The 19537-nt window shown below is 39.2% G+C and overlaps 1 protein-coding gene across 1 annotated transcript in view; it reads right to left on the bottom strand.

Moving 5' to 3' along the window:
- Positions 1 to 19201, bottom strand: part of LOC108575951 — a 114054-nt gene extending 94853 nt beyond the window's left edge. Inside the window, exon 1 of the mRNA XM_017938892.1 lies at positions 19076 to 19201. Within this exon, the coding sequence (XP_017794381.1) occupies positions 19076 to 19201 (126 nt within the window). The remainder of the gene's footprint in view (positions 1 to 19075) is intronic.
- Between the last annotated feature and the right edge of the window lie 336 nt (positions 19202 to 19537).

Here is a 19537-nt window from a genome sequence, read left to right as displayed (position 1 = left end):
GTGTATACACTGTATTTAATTTTAGAATTCCGTAAAATAAAAGAATGACTACTTACGACTAACAGTATTTCACATTTACTTCTATAAAATATTTGATTATTTACTAATAATTACTATTTCGAATATTAGGAGTAACTTGCTGTAAATCACATACGGGCAACCCCCGGCTCTAATCTATTTCAGCGAAGTTTGTCTTCAATCTTCACATTAAATTGTTACGTCGTTCATTATATTACAAAATTTACGTAAAGCTTTGTACCAAAGCATTACATTATAAATAAATGAAATATGAAGTAGCAACTTGTTTCAATTCATTTAATATTAATTTCTTTTATACAATAATTTGGTCTCAGAGATAGAACGATAATTTGGCCCCCGAACTGTAAATTATAAATAAATTCACACTGGACTAAAAACCTCTTCTTACAACCTTGGTCAAAGTTTCAATCCATATTTCCGACAGTTTCATTGATCCAACATCGAAAACATGATTACTCTAACACCCGAGGATTTTTACGAAGAGTATATCTCGGTATATTTAGAAACAGTACACAGTACGGAAAGCACACGTAAATACGCGACTTTGACAGATGAGCACGGGAACGTCCCGCAAAAAAAAAAGAAAAGAGTAGCTACATACCGTCAGAGCCAAAGAATTCCCCCTCTTTAATCTCGATTCGTTCACTCCGTGAAATCAAAACCACGGATTTCGGTGACATCCTTTCGTTTTTTTCCCCTCCGCGGCACTAGCACCGAATACAGATGAATCAGAGCTTCGACGACGCACGTAGCACCGCAACACACGCGATTTCACGACTCCCCGCGATCATAATCCGTCCTCCGTGGTCTCTTTGGTCCGAGAATCTTCCGTGTCGCGCGATGGAATTCACGGAACGCTGGTTCCGTGGGAGCGAAATAGGTAAGGGCGCGCGACGCCACTTTTGCAAACTTTTTCAGCCGAAGAATTTGCATGTATTTCTGTCTCGCGGGGAAAGTAGCCTGCAAGCTTCGAATTACCAGGCATTACGTGTTCTTCTTTCTTTCTTCTTCTTTTTCTCTTTTTTTATTATTTTATCCTTCCGAGGCTGTTTCTCTAGTGAGACAACTGGAGAATTATCGTGGAAAATTTGCTTAGCCTCCGGGGACTTCTTTCAGCCTGGAAATTGCATAGTTTCTGTTTGAAAAATTTTATCCCGCGAGGTCCTCTCCCTTCACTTTGACACGATTCTTCCCTACGGTTGTTCTCATAGAAAATTTCTCCGTTTTCGCGACTTCATTATCTTCACAATGAAAAATATGCGCTATTAAGCCTGTGGACCAGGGGACAGGCACTGTTTTAATGAAAATGGTTTAATTTGTATGTTTCGTTTTTGTATTTTTTCGTTTCGTTAAGATGAATGCAGAGGAACGTTTACTTTGATAGTGGTGTAAGTCAATTTTCCTAAATATCGTGATATTCAAGGGTTCGCGTTTTAATCGACTCAAAAATATTAACGATCGCTAGTAGTCTGACTTTGTTTTTTGTGGTGACAAATATTGAAACTTTTGAGGTATGTAAAATATATCGGAATTGCTTGAAGAAAAATTGGGACTTTGTGTAAATTTTCAATAATGTCACTTAAATCGTATTTAATTGCTTAGAATTCAAGGTTTTTCCAAAAAAATACATATTATATTTTGAAAAAGTTGAAATCTTTTATTTGTGTTATGCCGAGCAAAATTGCATATAACTTTAAACAACAGTAGTCGTGATATCGTTGGCGCGTTACACGGGTGTCTACTGTAGTTATCTGGCGAATCCAAGGAAAGAAGTGCTACAAAGTCAGAAATAAAGAAAGGAAACTGAAGAAAGCAGGACCAGTAGATAAGACGATACGTAAAGTGAACGTGAATTCTGTGAGTTAAATCGTGAACGAAAATTCATGCACTTGTGTCTCTTCGTGCATCAGCACATATCGGTGCGCAGAATTCTAAAAGTTAATTCGCCAGATAACTATTGCTACACGTTCCTTTGTATTCATCTTAAGGATTTGCAAAAAAAAAAGAAAAAGAAAGCATAAATTAAACCGTTTTCATTAAAACAACACCTGACCTTTGGTCCAGCCTGTATAAGTCACGAGTCGAAACGCGAAGCTTTCGTCAGGAATATCAGAAAGAATGAAGGCAACAGAAGTACAAAGTTTCTTCGATAAATACTTGCGATAAAAGTTTGTTTGTCTCACTCGAAGCAATGGTTATGCGAAAAGCAAACAATGAGTCGCTTATTGATTTGTACCTATTTATTTGCGCTCTTTTCTCACACGGATGAAAGAGCTGGCACAGTGGATAATTCCGAGTGAAACGAGACTCTGTGGATGTCCGTACTATTTGAAGAATACAATCGGAAAGTTGCTCGTCAGGTGAGTTTGAAATCTTTAGTTTCCATCGACTCTCGAATCTTCTGTATAGCTCCAACTTTTACCGTCTTGTCTCGTTCTATCGTTGCAAGAAGAAGTACAGCCTTGGATGAAAGTATCAGACACCTGATAAAATGTGACTTATTTAAACATACTCTTGTATCAGGAAGGAAATCAAATTATAGAAATGTGACAACAATCATTTTTTATTAATTTTGTCAATATTCTCTTGGGCCACCCTTTCCTCAACATTTGACAATCACAGCAATTTTTTCTGACTTTTCTCCTGACTTTGGGTTTCACCCAAAAGAAAAAAAAAAATTAACTTGCATTGACGGTCACTCAGATGATAATTTTTTGGCATATTTCAGAGAAAACTTTCTAACTTTCAAAATATTAACAGCGAAACTAAAGACTGTGAGTTTTAAGAAGAAACACAAAATGTAGATTACGGATCGCTCAGTCGTTTCATGGTCCACTATGAACCTTGTCAACTGTTTCAAAATCCCTTTGAGCTAAGCGACAAGGGATGACGAACAACAGGAAATGTTTCAAAGAAATAGTTTCCGCGGTAAATTGCAATAACAAAGGTGCCTAACACTTTTAGCCAAGGCTGTATATTCTTCTTGTTTTTTAAATTATTTTCTTGGCAGAAGAATTTATTTTCCAAGATAATACAGCTGGACAGATTAATCGTGTCCCTTTTGCTGATTTTTAACGAGTTTCGAACTTATATTCGGATTTTTTGGCGAACACCATGTGAGCTTGGAGAACCGGGAACTTTCGAGAAACGAGATTCAGGAATAAACGCTTCTGCGAAGCTCCAAGAAGAAGCGGTCCAAAAGTTCCCCCTGGAAGGAATTTTATTTCGTTGCCTGATTCTCTGCTCGTCACCCCCTCGAACCACTTTGCCACTCCTATGATGCGTGAAACTAACGAAGAAAAAGTGATCCAATGTGATCCAGTAAGAGGATGTTCGTTCGGCTGATTAAAATTTTGTTCGTAATACCGGCAAATCCTCTTCGAAACGTGAGAACTACGAATGTCAACAGATTGAATACAGGGTGGACTAAGTAAAACAGGTCACCCAATCATCTTCCCTAAATAGCTATGGTGGTGCGAGAAAATTTTTACACGTAATTCAAAGGATGAATAAGTTGAGAAAAAAATTTTCTTATAAATGCCATTCTTTTCTGTTTTTTCAGCATGCATTTAACCCTTTGCACTCCAATGGCGCTGTTATGGCGACATGGAGAACTTTAAAATGTAAAATTCAGGTATTTTTATATTACCAAAATAATGCAAATTAATAGAAGGAATAGAAATAAGAAAATTTATAAGCGTTAAAAATCCTTTTGCTTTTCTTTTTCAAAACAAAACTTTAGATTCTCAGAAGTTTCACTATTAATCTCATGGAGAAATGCTCGGAGTGCAAAGGGTTAAACATGCATACTAATGTAACTTTAAAATGACTTTGGACTTTGGAAACTTTTCTTCATATTTTGCCATTTCTTCCACCGAAAAAATTTTTCTCTGTAACCATTGAAATCACGTATAAAAATTTTCTCGTATCACCATAGCTATAGAAGAAAATTAGATGGTCTGTTTTACGTGGCCCACCCTGTGTATTCATCTTTTCGCGGTCGAAAGTTCAAATAAAAAATTTTCATTGATTTTTGGGAAATATGAGCAGAAATTTTTCACTGTGACATATAATAATAATTTTCTTAAAGTGACAAAAAAAAAAAATATGGAACATTTACATACGTCACTAAGATTTCCAACTTACTGTCTGTCGTTGGTTTATTACCGATCGTTCCACGAACCAAGCGTTAAATGAGAATTCATCTCAAAGGAGATAAGGTCCGAAATTTTCGAACATTTGCATTCATCATCATTCGAGGGTGAAGTCTCCTTATCGGCGTACGGTGGAATAAAGCCGAACTCCTTATCTCGTACGTAGTACATAACGTTCGTATTTAACTTATAGTTCGCCCCTGTGGGGACGTATTACGTGAGAATGAAAAGAAATGAAAAGTGGCTGCACGTAAACGGGCGAGAATATAAAATTTCCATATTTAAATTTCCTCTCACCACCGCGTTCCTGCGATCTTCTCCGACACTTTGGCGAATATTCTATGTTTTAATTAAAATCGCCACCAGATAGAAAGAGATAGAGGACATTTCTAATTCCCATCAGGTTTAAAGCTACTTTAGAAACAGCTATTTCACGATTCTTTTATATTCTCGTTAACGACGATCTATCGGAGATCTATAAATATGCGTAAATTAAACGTGAAATATTCTACAAAAAATACACTTCTACATAGATCATCGATAATTACAAAATTCTCTCCTATCGAGATTCTTTTTGCACACTTCCCAAAGAAATCTTCACCCGAACAGCAGACTGATCAGCATCTTTCGAGACTCTCGATTAAAGCAGAAGTTTCGAAGGAAAAAAATGTTGATCGATGGAAGAAAAATCGTACGTCTCGGCTAGCCTTGTCTCGCGAGGAAAGGACAGCTTCTGGCTAAGAAACAAAAAAAAAAAAAATGGACAATTTCTTGCCTCACTCTGGTACAGTAACTTAGCCGGTATCTCTGAAATAAGGAAAAAGTTTCAACCTTCCTATCCAGGAGCTTCCGAGTGACACGAAACCCGTCGTCTCGATTCTGGTACGGATCGGACGAGTGAAAGTCGAGACTCTAACGGTGTGGAAAACATACAAGGGTGAAATTTTTCCACCCTGGATTCGGCCATCGAAAAGGAATATCCGTGTGCTTCCATCGATTCCGAGGTTATCCGGTCGAGTCGTCGTCGTCGTCGTCTCTGCCTTTCAATCTCTCTTGCGTATAAACTTCGAGGTGCTGGCACATTTTTCCCTCCGAGAAAGACTTTCGAGTCGTATAGAGTGGCGGAAAAAGCTTAGTACAGTTGAATTCTCGGAAAATTGAATCGAGTCCCGGTTCGCTCGTTCCACGTGCCGTTACATAAATACTCTTGTTCAGGGATCAATGACACTAACACACCCAGATGTTCGCGTGAATGGTGGGTGAAGCAACGCGGAATCGATGTCAATTATCGAGGCAACGCTCTGGCGTGCCAGTGTATGCAGTGTTGCGTTTAATGAAAAAGGTAGCGGGAGAAGATGGGAGGTGAGGAACGAGGACGATTTCATCCGATTTCACCTGAGTGTTATACAAGGTGTCTCGGTCGTTTCCGATCAAACTTCGTCGGTACGTTCTACGGGTGCAAGGAAGAGAAAAATGTTGAATAAATATAAGTCACTTGGAGCTTTGTTAGAAAGTTATAACAACGATACGAGGAGAACGGTAACAGGTGTGAGGTTATGATACAAAATAGGAACGGATCAGCGATATGTACATCTAGCCTGTTTATGCGAGCTGTGTTTACGATCTGAGGTCGTTGAAACTGTTGAATGTAACTTCTGCCAGTGTCGTTCTTGTCTTGTATCGTAGCATTGCGAGATCGTTGCCATTCCTTTCGTATTTCGTGTTTTTGTTATGATTTTTTAACGAAGCTTCGAGCCACCTATGTTTGTACAACATTTTCCTCTGACAAAGTTAACAGAAAGAAACTGGAACACCCTCTGCATACATGCAAGAAATATTTATACATCTTTCTTGTGAAGTCTCTTACACGAGTCTGTGAATTTATAGATCGCGTTTCTTATGTATCACCCGGTGTATATGATTAGCTGCATAAGCAGTAAGAAGAAAGTATATGCTTCTCGTGGGGATCTGGTACGTGTGCGGAATCGTAGAAACCCTTTAAAACACAAATCTCTCGTCGATGAAGGCGCTCCTAACACCGTAAATCTTCCACAATCTCTGGCGACCATATATCTCGGAGGGAAGCGCTTTCTTGGATCTACCTAGCATCGAAGCGGAATTTAAAACAGATCCACGGTAATTGTCAGACCTCCGTGCTCTTCCTCCACCTGATAGACTGCATAGAAGAAAAAGATGAAAAACTGCTCTCGTCGATCTTCCGTGTTATTTCAAACCTTATCTACAGTGTTCTTAGGAAATTTCGGTGCAATATGCTCGAAACTCTGCTCCTCGAGTTCTTCTTAAACGGTACAGGGAGGAAAGTTTATCGAGGACAAAAGTCGAGAAGAAATTATGCGACAGATCCTGTGTAATAAAAACCGACGTGAGGTGGCTCTGGTATCCTGGAAGAAGTTCCTCGAGCAGGTTTAAGACACATCAGAGATTGCGATAGATACCTCTCGAGGTACCCCTTCTTCTCTCCCCTTCTTTTACAATGGAAAATTCATCGGGATAAGACCTTTTATTCAACTGCTTCGAACACACGTCGAAAAGAAGACCAAAGTCACCAGGAGGCCCCAATAAATCTCCCGGTAATCCCGATCGACCGTGCTTGCAAAGAAAGCTCGCGTTTCCATGCAGTGGCGCGGAAACATTGAATTCTTTCCCCGCCAGTGAAAAGCGGCCACAGCGACGACGACGACACGCGAGCGTGTGCAACAGAGGCGACACCGCCATGACGTTACAGGACTTGCAACAGCTTGCCCATAATATGGGGAGAGGACGTTTACGGACTTTCCTTCTACCTACCACCGCTCCTCTCCTCTTTCTCGCCGGGGGTGGGCGGCTTTACACGACGGAAGAATTTCTCCACAACGAAATTTCTGGTTCCACCGACCAAAGGGCTTTTACAACCGTGTGGTCTTAGAAGAACTTTTGCAATCAATCCTACACGCGTCAATTTGCAACTTTTATACTGTTCCTCCCTGAACTCTTCTCCTCGCTTGTACCCGGGTAAACCCTTTCTCCGGGAAGAACCTTTGGATATAGACCTTTTCCTTGCACCACTCGCTCTGGAATTTTCGCGTGTTTTTTCTGTAGTTTAACGCTACCTTTTTAATAGTTTTTCTTCTCAATTCCGAATCTCAGGTATCTTTTCAAAATGGTTTTTGTTTGTGCTCATTTTTGGTTATTTTTTTATGTAATTGAGCTTTACTCGCGTATTTTGGATTATTTTTCTGTACCTAAGAGGGGTTCTTTTTAAGTTGTATTTTAATTTGTTTCAGTTTCAGGTTGTTTTTACCACCTCTGCCCCCGTATATGGTTTCACTGTTCGCGAATTTTTTACCCTTATTGCGCACGCAATTTTTGGGTATTTCTTTTCTTATTTTTAAAAATCTTTTCACAAATGTCCTGCAATAATATAAATTCTCTAAATTAACGTGTACAATTTTGCAAATAAAACAACTTCAAATTGTAGAACTTACAATCTACAGGGTGTTACCTGTAACGCGACGCACGATTTTTCACCCACTTGCAGCGTTACAGGTAACACCCTGTATAGAAGTGGGGAGAGAATCCACCTCCTCTTACTATGCTATTAAATTTATTCGTCAACACGCGGGCTTTTGTTTACATCGCAAAGGAGCACAACAAACGCACAGAAGTCGCGATTAGACGCGATTTGTGAATTCTAAGATTGAAATTGACATCTAGAGGATCCAACAAGAGCTATTTAACCCTTATGTCAATAACCGGGTACCCGGGTACTCTTTTGCACATTCTCTCTCGAAATATTTGATCTTCCCGGTAGAAGATTTTAATATCCGGCCAGATCGTTGTTATTTGGCACATTACCTATCCCTGTTTGCTTCAAGTTTAGAATTTTGTTCTTAGAAAACTAGTAAAATGGACGATAAAGTAAAGGACAATTGTGGTTATTGACATAAGTGATATTATAGTAATACCACTCATTTTACTTGATAACAATTTGAAGTGTTTAACGAGATGAGATTCGAAACACCTGAAAAAAATTTCGAGAACATTTAGTCAAAGAAAAACCGATGAAAATAAATCCTCATGTGAACCGAGAGTTTGAAACTCGAATCCGGGTGGAAAGCGAACATGCTATCCACTAGGCCATCAAGCCTTCGATGTTCACAGAACCTTGTATCGGCTATTTCTAGGCCGAGACTCGGCTGCCTTAACGTGAACTACTTATGTACCTGCAAATTAGCTATTTTTAACACCGTAACACGTGAGAACGTTTATAACCATTATTTCATGGAATTACCTCACTTTCCCTATACGTTCGTTAAAATGAATTCTGAATTTTACTAAATTAATCCTAAATTACTACCCCATTTTCATATCGAATTACCTCCGAAGCCCGTAATTTGTATTTTTCATATTTCTCGTTAAATTTAATACTTCTGCAAAGCTCCTCGTTGCTACAAAAATTAATCCAGGAATGATCCAACGGTATATCTCCTCGCGAGCAAAAATTATTCTACAGAAACGAGGCCCGTAAATCATCGCAACAATTAAAAAAGCGCGAAAGGAACTCCTCTAGAACGCGGCGAAACCGAGGGAAAGAAAGCGCAAAGAAAAGAAGCCGGTCTGCCGGTGGGAAAATTTTCTAGGACAGGGGCTGATTGCCCTTTACACGCCAACAACGTTCGAACCAATTCCGCAACAGCTTGCCCATAACTCCGGCGTTCGCGGGAAACGTTGCGCTTTCTCTCTGCTCGCGATATATTCAGTACATGAACCTTAAATGGAATTTATGCTAATCGACGCGCCACACCGTACCGTACAGCGAAATTCTAAACAAAAGGGGAAACGTCGAAGTATATAACGAGCTAGCTGTAGGAAAAAGGTTGACGCGCGTGCGGTGCCACTTTAACGAGCTCGAGATTCCGCCTCTTGAATCGAGTGGTCCGAGCCACACGTTCGTTGACCACGGATTTCTAGCTGGCAGAAGTGCTGGAAGAAACTTTATTGCCTGGGAAACGATTCCGGAGCTCCGGTCCAGGCGTCACACAGTAATTTAATGCTCCTCCCGCTCTCGAGCTTTGATTCATTAGCAATCTCGTGACAAAGCTGCCTTGTTGGCGAAATATCATTTTCTCTGATTATGTAACCCGACCAGCCAGGGGACATGTTTCTGCCGTGGAGCAAATGTTTCGTTCATTTTGCTCGTCTAAAATTCGCCGCGATGTGTCGGTCTGAAAACTGCGGAGATGTTGAGGGGTTGCGGAGCACCCCTGAGGCCGGAAAATGATACCTAACTTTGGCATTTTTTTTCTTATGGAAATAATTGACTCAGTGGAAAACTTTGTACATGAAACTTGTTGTATCAACCTTGGAGAATGTAAAAGTATTTTTTTCGATTAATTTGTTTACAAAATGGCCGCGCTACGGCCACATCGCCGAACGTGTATATTGGACAGACGTTCCCACGGTGTTTTGTCCTTTGATGCTACACGGTTTGACTTGGAACAAAGTATCGAAGATTTTTATCGTCTGCTTGCCAAAAAGTCCTACATAGGGTTTTTTATGGATATCGAGTTTTATAGAAATGGTGCACACACGAATGAAATTTTATTATAAAAATGTTAATTGCAGAAAAACTTTTCCGTACATTGCAAAACTCCTGTGTGCTTCTTTAGATTATATAACGGAGAGTATTTGGTGAAAATTTCAAATGAATTTGACGAAAATTGTAGGAGTTATGGACACCGAATTTAAAAATGTCATTTTGAGGAAAACGCGTTTGAAGTTTGGATTATTGACTGACGGCGCGGTAACGCGCTTCGTTAAATCCGCTTTTCCTGGCATAAAACCGTCGAGGTTTTTCATTGAAACTATTCGGATTATATTTTTAACGGTATAAGTTATTAATTCAAGCAAAAAAAGCATTCAATTTTTTCAAACCTCAAACCTTTAATATCTAGTGATTAATTTTTTTTTTTTGCGTTTTCTTATAGCTTAACATATCGAAAATATGTCCACGCTGTTTTAAAGCTTAATTCTCAAAATTGACAGAGATATATACCTTCAAAGGAAGCGGATTTATGTAGTCTTTAAACAACATTTTTGAAACTGGCTGTCATGATTACCAAAAAACCAGAAGTCCGATCCACTCCAAATTTGTCAGTTATATTCAGATGTTGCCTTATCGTCTGAACTAGAATTGTGCAAATATTTTCAAAATTCAGTCTTTGCGGTCAAAAGAACCATCATTCTTTTGCTAAGATCGAAAGCAATTTCTTCGAAACCTTGCCATTTCTTTATTTCTCGATATTTTTTTTATTATTCTACTTCAGACGATAGCCACACGTCTACAGATTAAGAATACGTTTGCATTTTATATTTTGCATAAGTGCAACGTCTGATATCATGTCAGTCATCAGGAAGAACACTTTTCAAGGCTCTCTCTTCACGGTGCTCCTATTTCACAACAAATGGATATTTTCACTTATAAAAAATATTTCTGTGTTCTCAAAAGATGACAGAATAATCACATAAATTTGCAAAAGGATAGGTGTAACACTTGCTTTGTTTCAAATTTCCGAAGAATTAAGTGTTTTTCAACAGTCACTGTAGGAAGACCTCTTAAGGGGGTCTTCTAGTGTGACGGTTTCAAAAAATCAATTTTTATTTGTTTGCATATATCGAAAGTACAACTCTTTAAGAATGTACTCCTGGAGTTTTATAGTCGTATTCAATAAATTAACGAAGTTATAGCTCGTTTAGTGTGACACATCAAGGGAGAATCTAAATTGCACTGAAAACTTTAAACGCGTTTTTCTCGGAACCATGTTTTCTGATATGGTTGCCACGATCTGGCAAAAGCTACTGAACCAATCGAACTCAAATTTTGCACATGTCTTTAGAACATGTGTGGCTATGGTCGGTAGTAGAATTATGCCAAAATATATATTTTTCTAATTTTTAGAGTCTCTGAAAGAAGAAAAAGAGGCGAAAAAATCGATACTTCATATTCAAAGTGCCGCCATTTTTTTAATTTTCAATATTTTTCTTTTATTCTACTACCGACCATAGCGACATGCATACTAAATAAGAATCAATTGGATCATTTTATTTTTGATACGCAGAACAGCTCAAATCATGGCAACCATGGACCTACTTTTTTTTTTCATGCTCCTGTTTGACGTGTTCCACAGCAGCCATAGTTAATTATTTTTCAACAACAAAAATTTGTACTGATTCTTCAAGGACAAGTAAATACATAAGAATAAAGCTCATGTTAATAACTGTTGCCGTACTTCTGTAATAAATTAGCAAAGAAGGCCTAAAAAAAACGGCCGTCACACTAGAAGACCCCCTTAAGCTAATGAACCCAACAGCTGATTTAATTAAACGTTAGACAATTAACGTGAAATTATGAAAACTCACGAATGGTCGATTAAAAGAGAGATTTTTCATAGCTGTTTCAAAGATTGAAAGGTATTGCTGCGTCACGATCAATCAACAGCCAGAGTCGAAACCGAGAAAGGGTTAGCCAAACCGTTGTTCCATGAGGGCCGGTTCTCAATGCTACTTCTATTACAGTCCCAAGTTCACCGTTATGATTGGAGCCAATGTAACGCAGCGGCGTACACATAACATTAGTTAAGTGACGGCTGGACGCTTTACATGCACAATACAGACCCCAATTGCGGTGCTCTGTGATCGATGTTGGCGTAAGGCCGTCAGATCGGAAAGTTTACCGTGGCCGACAATGCCAACGTGAAATTACCAACATTTTAGCAAGTTTCAAACAGTAGAATTATGTCTAGGTACGTATTCAAACTCGTGACGTATAACAACTTTAGTTGAAATTTCATCTCAGTCGACATACATACATCTGTATCTGTAAAATGAAAATGGGCTATAGGAATTTTCTGAAGTAGAAGAGAAACGATATTTGTCGTAAAATACAATTCTTGCCAATGACGATAAATCATACCAAAGGACCTGAAAGGAATCAGTATCTGTGAAGAACAGGTACATAGAACAGATAAATTCAGTAATCCATCAATCTTTCATAAAACGGGCAAACTATACGGAAGAAAAATCGAATCTCAATGCCCGAGTCCCACGCAGATTACTGTCACGCTCGTTCGGATAATGGTCACCGGGATTTTTTCCGCGAATTTGTTTAGCAATAATCCGTGAGACAGCCGTTCGAATAGCACAGCTGCGTCAATTCGCGATAAACTCTTCCCTTTCTTCCTCTTCTCCACAGCGGTAATCAAGATAAAAGAATGCAAACGATCGTTCATCCGCGAGAGAACACTAAAAGGTGTTTTCCTCTATGTACCGTACAACATGTAGAAAATAAGTATAACTCGCGAAAGTTTCTCGGAAGACCAGCCAGTGTTGGATCTGTTCTAAAGCAATTTCGCAACAACCGTGCGCTGCAACCTAAATCACGGGAACATTTGCATTGAACGGGGTAAATTTCACGGGACTTTGCGTTAATCGCCCTCTTGAAGAAACTTAAAAGCGCCTGCAATCACCTGTTCCACACGTACACGTATACAGGTTGATCCACTCGATTCTCAAGTGTCTCTGATATTTTTTACGAGCGGAAATAATTGAAATTGCATTCGAATTAAAATTCAACGTTCGCCAGATGCAATTACTCGAAAGTTGAATATTTCCAACTGCTCTCGGTTTAATACCGGAACGACCCAAACTTGTTAAAATGACGGACTTCAGATTTTTTGCTATGAATTATTAAGAAATTATCGAGATACTTTTGTCCAAGTGTACGGCGACTTTTGTTGAAATAAAGCAATAATTACACGTGCCAGTTTATTTTTCATTAATAATTTTCATTTCGTTTGGGAAGCTGATTGGTAAAAAGTCAAAATTAGCAACTTACAACAAATTACCGATGTACGAAGTAATTCTAAAACTAATACAGACGTGCGTACGTCTGTCAAATGTGGGGCACAGCCTCTGACTCTAACATAGAAACAATAGAGAGATGGCAAAATAATAAATTAAGAGCCGTAAAGGAGTGCAGACTGGTAGGTACATCTTCAATAAATAAACATTCAAAGAAACCAGTATTCCTACCGTAAGAGAAGAAATCGCACAACGAGCAAATCGACTTCAGACTGAGCAATGCAAGCTAAATAATATCATTGTGATACACAAAAAATCATTTTCCTTCCGATTTTTTTAACCTTCGAAACGCAAATAAAAATTGAGAAAATTGATATTCAAAGTTCAAAGTGCCGCCATTTGTTAAATTTTCCATATTCTCGTACCAATCAAGAATCTTTTTGTCTTGTTTGCTTCAGATAAGCAAAATGGCCGGAATCAGTCACCCAGTAGGACACTTTTTTTTTCAGAGACCGTACTAAATAACTTATAATTCAGTCACTTTTGATTATTATCGCTTGAAAAAAATGGTGAATATTCTTGAAACATAAATGAACATGTCTGCAAAAAATCGATAGTAAAAAGTCTTATGGTTCCTTGATAAAAAAATCTGTAAGAGAACCTGAAAAAATGACACTCTAGACTAAAAATATGCTAAATCGTAATAAAAATAGTAGAGCCACTTCAGGTGGACAGAGTTGGAGGGCTACGCGTATATTCGCACGTATTCACCGTTTTCCCGGGGATTTCACGAGTTAATACATGGCCGTTTCTCAAAAATCACGGCTGGTCCTGTCTGAAGTTGAAAAAAGAAGGGTGGGTGGAGAGGCGAAAGGGGCAGAGGAATAAAAGAAAGGGTACAAGCTTAAGCGCTAACCTACTTGCAGCTGCAAATGCGCCGGCTCCGTTGCATTTTCAAGCGTTGCCAGTATATCACAAGGGGGTTGCAGCCAATCTCGCGTCACGACGGCTCGTCCACGATTTAAGTAACTGCCCTATTTCGTTTCTTTATACCCGCTACGTGGATTTCCGGAGACTCCCTAAGAGCTAATCGGTGATGTATCTCGCTATTTCTTGCGGAACAGAACAGCCCTGAGTTATATGATGTCGCGCGACGATTGTTTCATAGATAAAGTCCCGCTCCTTTCGTTAGGGCGCAGCCAGTTATCTGTAACTTGGTCGAGGGTTCCAAGTGGTCCTTTTAATTCTTAACGAGGTAAATGGCGGATGCTCGATTTCGACTGCAAGGAACTGCAGGTTCGGTTCGAGCGAAATTTACGAGTGTAACCGGGGTGTATTCGCGATGCATCATCGACGACAGAGTTGCATTCAATCTTCCCAGATAGAGCATCGGTCGTAATTCAAGCTGTTGCGGCGTTCCATCATTTTATATCCAATGCATAAATTTTTGAAGACTTCGGCAAGGTACAATCCGTGGATCGAGGAAAAAAGAAATATGCCAGTTTTAAGAGAAATCGGAAGTTGAACATCGAACGACTGCCGTTCTGTGAGAAATATTCGGAGGAGGAGCTGAAGAGGATTCTCATACTAACAAGGGAACATCCCGGAAGTGGTAAACACCGATTTTGACAGAACTTCGATATATTCGATACAAATTTTTTTATTTCGGTAATGGTACACAGTGAAGGGGTGAAAATCGTCCTCAAACTTGGAGGAAGTAAATATATTTAGTCTAATATCTGGAAAACTATTAGAGATAGAGGAATACTGTAAATTGACGAATTTTGTATTTTTCGACGACAAATTCAAAAAATAAAAAATAATAAATAATTTCGTCCAAATATGTATATTACCCTCATTTTTAAGGGCGATTTTCATCCCTTCGATATGAACGATTGCCGATAAAAAATAATACGCGTTAAATATTCTATGTCTTTAAATACTGCCGTATACCAAAGTTTCGTCAATATCGATGATTATCACTTCGGGACGTTCCCTGGTAAGATTATCGCGTCAGCGATATTTCTAAACTTGATATGTGCCTTCTCACGGAGTAGAATGCGGAAGAATGGTGGGAAATTCCGCGATAAATATTTTTCCGCGCAATCTGCCGCATTTCCGGCATTTCCTGTCCTTATTCATCGAGTAGGAGAATGTGGAAAGATAAAGAGGATAGAGGGAGGGAAATAATTGTGTCGATAACGGAGCTAGATACGAATTACGAGCTCTTGGACGCGGCTATTTAAATTATAGCTGCCACTTAATCCGCTCGCTACATAACCAGAAGCTCCGAACGACTCGACAACTTCGTAGAGGCCGCGTGCCAGGAACTCGTAATTGTTTTGAATTAACGATACTTTAAGCCACGGACCAAGCTTCGTTGCCCGCTGCCGTTTCTACACGCCTGTTCAGAGCTTCCATGCTCACCAACTACCAGGTTCATGCCAGCGATATCTCCTTTCTTCGACAGCTTCACCGCATATTCAATTTTCCCCGATCGTCCATCTTTATCCACAATAGTCGAGGAGAAGATATGTATATACCTACTGTAGTACACGCGCATCGAATAGTAAAAAAAGTTCGTGATACAGTGGAATCCGCTTATCACTTCGGGACTTGCGATTTTTGATAAGAATATCCGGCTGATAACATTAAACGGAGAATTAAAAAATTTTCATCGATCAACTGAAATTATTACATACAATTACCACGTTTGTACAATTTATATTTTACATTTAGGCTACATTTCTCGTAAACAACTGTTTCTGAAAGCAACGTAAAGTTTATTTGAAAAACTTACCAAACGCTGTCTCTCGTGTTTACTTATTTTCTATGAATTCTTGTCAGGCACTCGTGTAAAAGATAGAAAGTATGATTCGATTGAAAGAAAGTTTCGAAGAGGAGGCCCATTTAGCACGAATTTGCTGAACAATTTTTATCGTTTGTTTCCAAGTATAATTATCACTATTGATACCAATAGACGAAGTTTGATTATAATAGATAGATTATTTTTAACTAATTTAACATAGAGTGCTTCGGGACCAATTGATTATGACAACAGTAGCCGATTGATAACATTATCCGTGGTTATAATAACCGGATCACACTGTACAATTGTTTCGACATTATTATTATCCGACGCGACGAATAATCGGGATATTCGTGTAATTTTTTCATACAAGTTTAAACTTGGAAAAATTGCGATAAAAGCTGCTGAAATATGTAAATGTAGTATTTGAAGAAAATTATGTAAATGTTAGGACGCTAGAACGTTCGTGCGCAAAATTCAAGATTGGCGATTCTTGATTGGAGATGAGCCAAGAGGAAGGTCAGAAAGGGCCGTCGAGGATAAAGTTTTAAGAAAAATTATTGAAAACAGTCCACGGTAAAAAAATACGAATCCTCCCCTATTCGCTAGACCAATTTTTTAACAAATAAATTATTCTGAAATAAACAGAATTTTTCCATTCAAAATCCGATGATTTTTGTAAATTCGGAATAGCGAAAAATCGTTGGGAAAAGAAATTTTTATCGTTTAAATAAAGCTATTATAGATCGAAAGTTTCATTTGAAAAGAAGCACATTTCATATGCGCCGACCTTATTAAAATAATACGTTACCATGTAGAGATGCTTATTGTCAAACCGATACCGTACTCTGTTTTTCATGCGGACACGTGTGCATTTTCCAGCAAGCAGGGAAATGAGAGAAAAGCAGAACGGCGAAAAAAGGAGAGCGGAAAAATCGTGACCAAACACCAAAGTCGAGTATCGATTATTCCATAGCAAGATGCTTGCTTGCTGGACGCGAGCGTATGCGCGCGCGAGCCGCTCGCCAGGCGTCCATTAAAAAAAACTCAAATCTGACCCGACTTTTGCAAGCCCGACGCCCGATGTGTGCCTCGCCTATTGAAAACAGTTTACCCTCCGATGAACTCGTGATACAACGTGACGGAATTTTTATCTATCAAAGTTCCAAACAGAAGGGCCACTGTGTGTTGGCCCTGCGTTATCAGCGGAGAGAGAGGAAAAATATACACGCGAGTGTGGGTAGAAAAATAAAAAAAGGAGAGAAATACTCTATCTGGTCCACTGTGAAATGATTTTTTTATTAATCGACGACCGGGCTGGAAAATAAATCGGGAAGGGAGGAATGGGGCGACACGATTTCGAAAACGCCGCGACATGTCCACGGCGTTATCGATATTACATTTATCAGAATGCTTGTGCATCGAAAGCAGCCCTACTTTTTCTCTATTTTTCCTTCTTTTTTTTTTTTCAATTCACGCCCGTATTCTCTCGCTACGATATTTTCATTCTCGGTGAATTGGGAAGGATAGAGGGACACTATACCTGTCGCTGCTTTCAATCGTATTAATTTAAGAGACGAGACGGTCTGAGATTCGTATCTCTTTGTGATGAATTGGAACAGAAGAGAAAAGGAGGAGAGATGTGCTTACAAATTATTCGCACCGTGGGATTTCCGTCGAAACGTGGATATATTTATTCTACTGGAAAAATATCTTTTCGTGACGAATTGGGGGAAATAAAGGGAGAGAGAGAAAATTATTCAAGTGCTGGATATTTTTTCGAAATTTCGTCGAGACAGGCGTAAGTCTTTTCCATCGCTGAAAAAATACGCGATGCAGATGGTATAGTATGTATGTATATGGTAACGCGTTGACGTGTCAGGATAAGAGACGAATAGAACGAGAACGATATCTCCCACCGTCGATATTTCATCCTTCCGCTTTTAATGGCGCTTCGATTAAACGTTTTCGGGAATCCCGGGAGCGAGCAGCTCGCGCACTATTTTCCAAACACGCGGATTCTTGGCTGTACAGAATTTATAGATGTGATTCTCCCCTATCGAACGTGTGCCTAGGAATGTTTAAGACGTGAAATGGAACAGCCGTTTTATTCCACGCGAATCGTGGCACAACTCCGTTTCTTATGGCCCGTTAAACTGCAAACGATCGTTTCCAGAGCTATTATTTATCAATTAAAATAGAATTGAAATCACTGTTTACACGACGTCAATTTAACCCTCTATAATACCATTTGTCTATATTTTATAGTTTCTCGTTTTATTTATTTATCGTTACACTATTGTCACTGTATTATTACCAGCCGATTTTTGTATAACTAATTTTTATATTTATTCTTGCTTCCCTCGTCGAAATGTAAAATTCTAAGCAACCGTAATTTTTCTTCTCGAAGAACGAAGAAAAATCGGGTTAACCCTTTGCGATCGGTGCCGCCATAGTGGCGGCATTTCAATTTTGTTCTAGAAATCGGTGTCGCCGCTATGGCGGCATGATCTTTGTTTTGTCAAGTATCATACTTTGGAAAATTACAAAAATTAAAACGTTTTATTTTTATGCACTATAACTAGTATGTATTAAACAAAATGTATCAGTTTCAAAATATTCTGTTTTTCAATATCCTTATATATATAATAAATCAACTATGCAAAAATAACTTTAAAAATCTAAATTCGCTCCGAGTAGCTGATAGTCCCAACCAGAGAAATGTGCCGATCGCAAAAGGTTAAACCTCCTATTTATCAAGCCATCTCTTAAAATTATGCATAATTTAGATAATAACGGTAAACATATTTTCCTAAATTTACACGAAAGATTGAATTAAATTTAAACGTTGACGTATATGAATAAAAAATTCTTAGAATGAATACAAAGAAACATTTCTAATGTTAGCAGCACCTAGAAACGCGAATAAAAGACATCGATGAGCCGCCGACGCAAACATTCGAAGATCGCCGCGAACGATCTTCAATTCCCTCAAAAATACCTCGATCTCCCTCGGTCAGACAATAAAATCCCATATCGAACCGACGTTGAGCATTCTTTCCAATTATTCCCACGATTGGACGCGTCAATCCAACCGGGCGAACCCCGGAATTTCCGCGGTTACGTAATCGCGAGAAAAGAGGGGGCAGAGGAAGAAGAAGAAGAAAAAACAGAAGGGTGGAAAGAGGGAATCCAGAGAGGAGAGAGGACTTACCTCGTTCAAATCGATCTCGTCTTGGGCATTCAGGGCCGGACACTTGAAGATCGAATAGTCCGTGTCTACGGAGTTGTCCGCCCGTGTGACACCGGCCAGAATCAGCACCACTAAGTACCACTTCATTGTCCACGGAAACTGGACCCTTTCTATTCTGGAATTCTTCCAAACTCCCGGTATCTCGTACGGGCTCCTCTTCCGGTCACGCGCGCACCAAATCAATCTAGAAGCCTCCTCCTAGGCTGACACCGGGCATCGATGCCTCGATCGTGATCTTCGACCTTGCTCACACCCCCAGTCTTTGACCCAGTTCTTCCTCTTTCCAACCGAGAAACTCTCGCGACACTTAGTTCGTACTTCGAACGGAGCAAATTTTGGGAAAAAATTTGTGAGAAAAAGTTCCCGAGCGATCGAGGAGGGAGAGACTTTTTTTTTTGATTTCCTCTTTAGAACGAGTCAAGG

Source organism: Habropoda laboriosa, unplaced genomic scaffold (genome assembly GCF_001263275.1).
Source record: "Habropoda laboriosa isolate 0110345459 unplaced genomic scaffold, ASM126327v1 scaffold300, whole genome shotgun sequence".
NCBI lineage: Eukaryota > Metazoa > Arthropoda > Insecta > Hymenoptera > Apidae > Habropoda > Habropoda laboriosa.
Note: the sequence above shows the minus strand (reverse complement) of the source record. Positions and strands in the feature narration are given on the sequence as shown.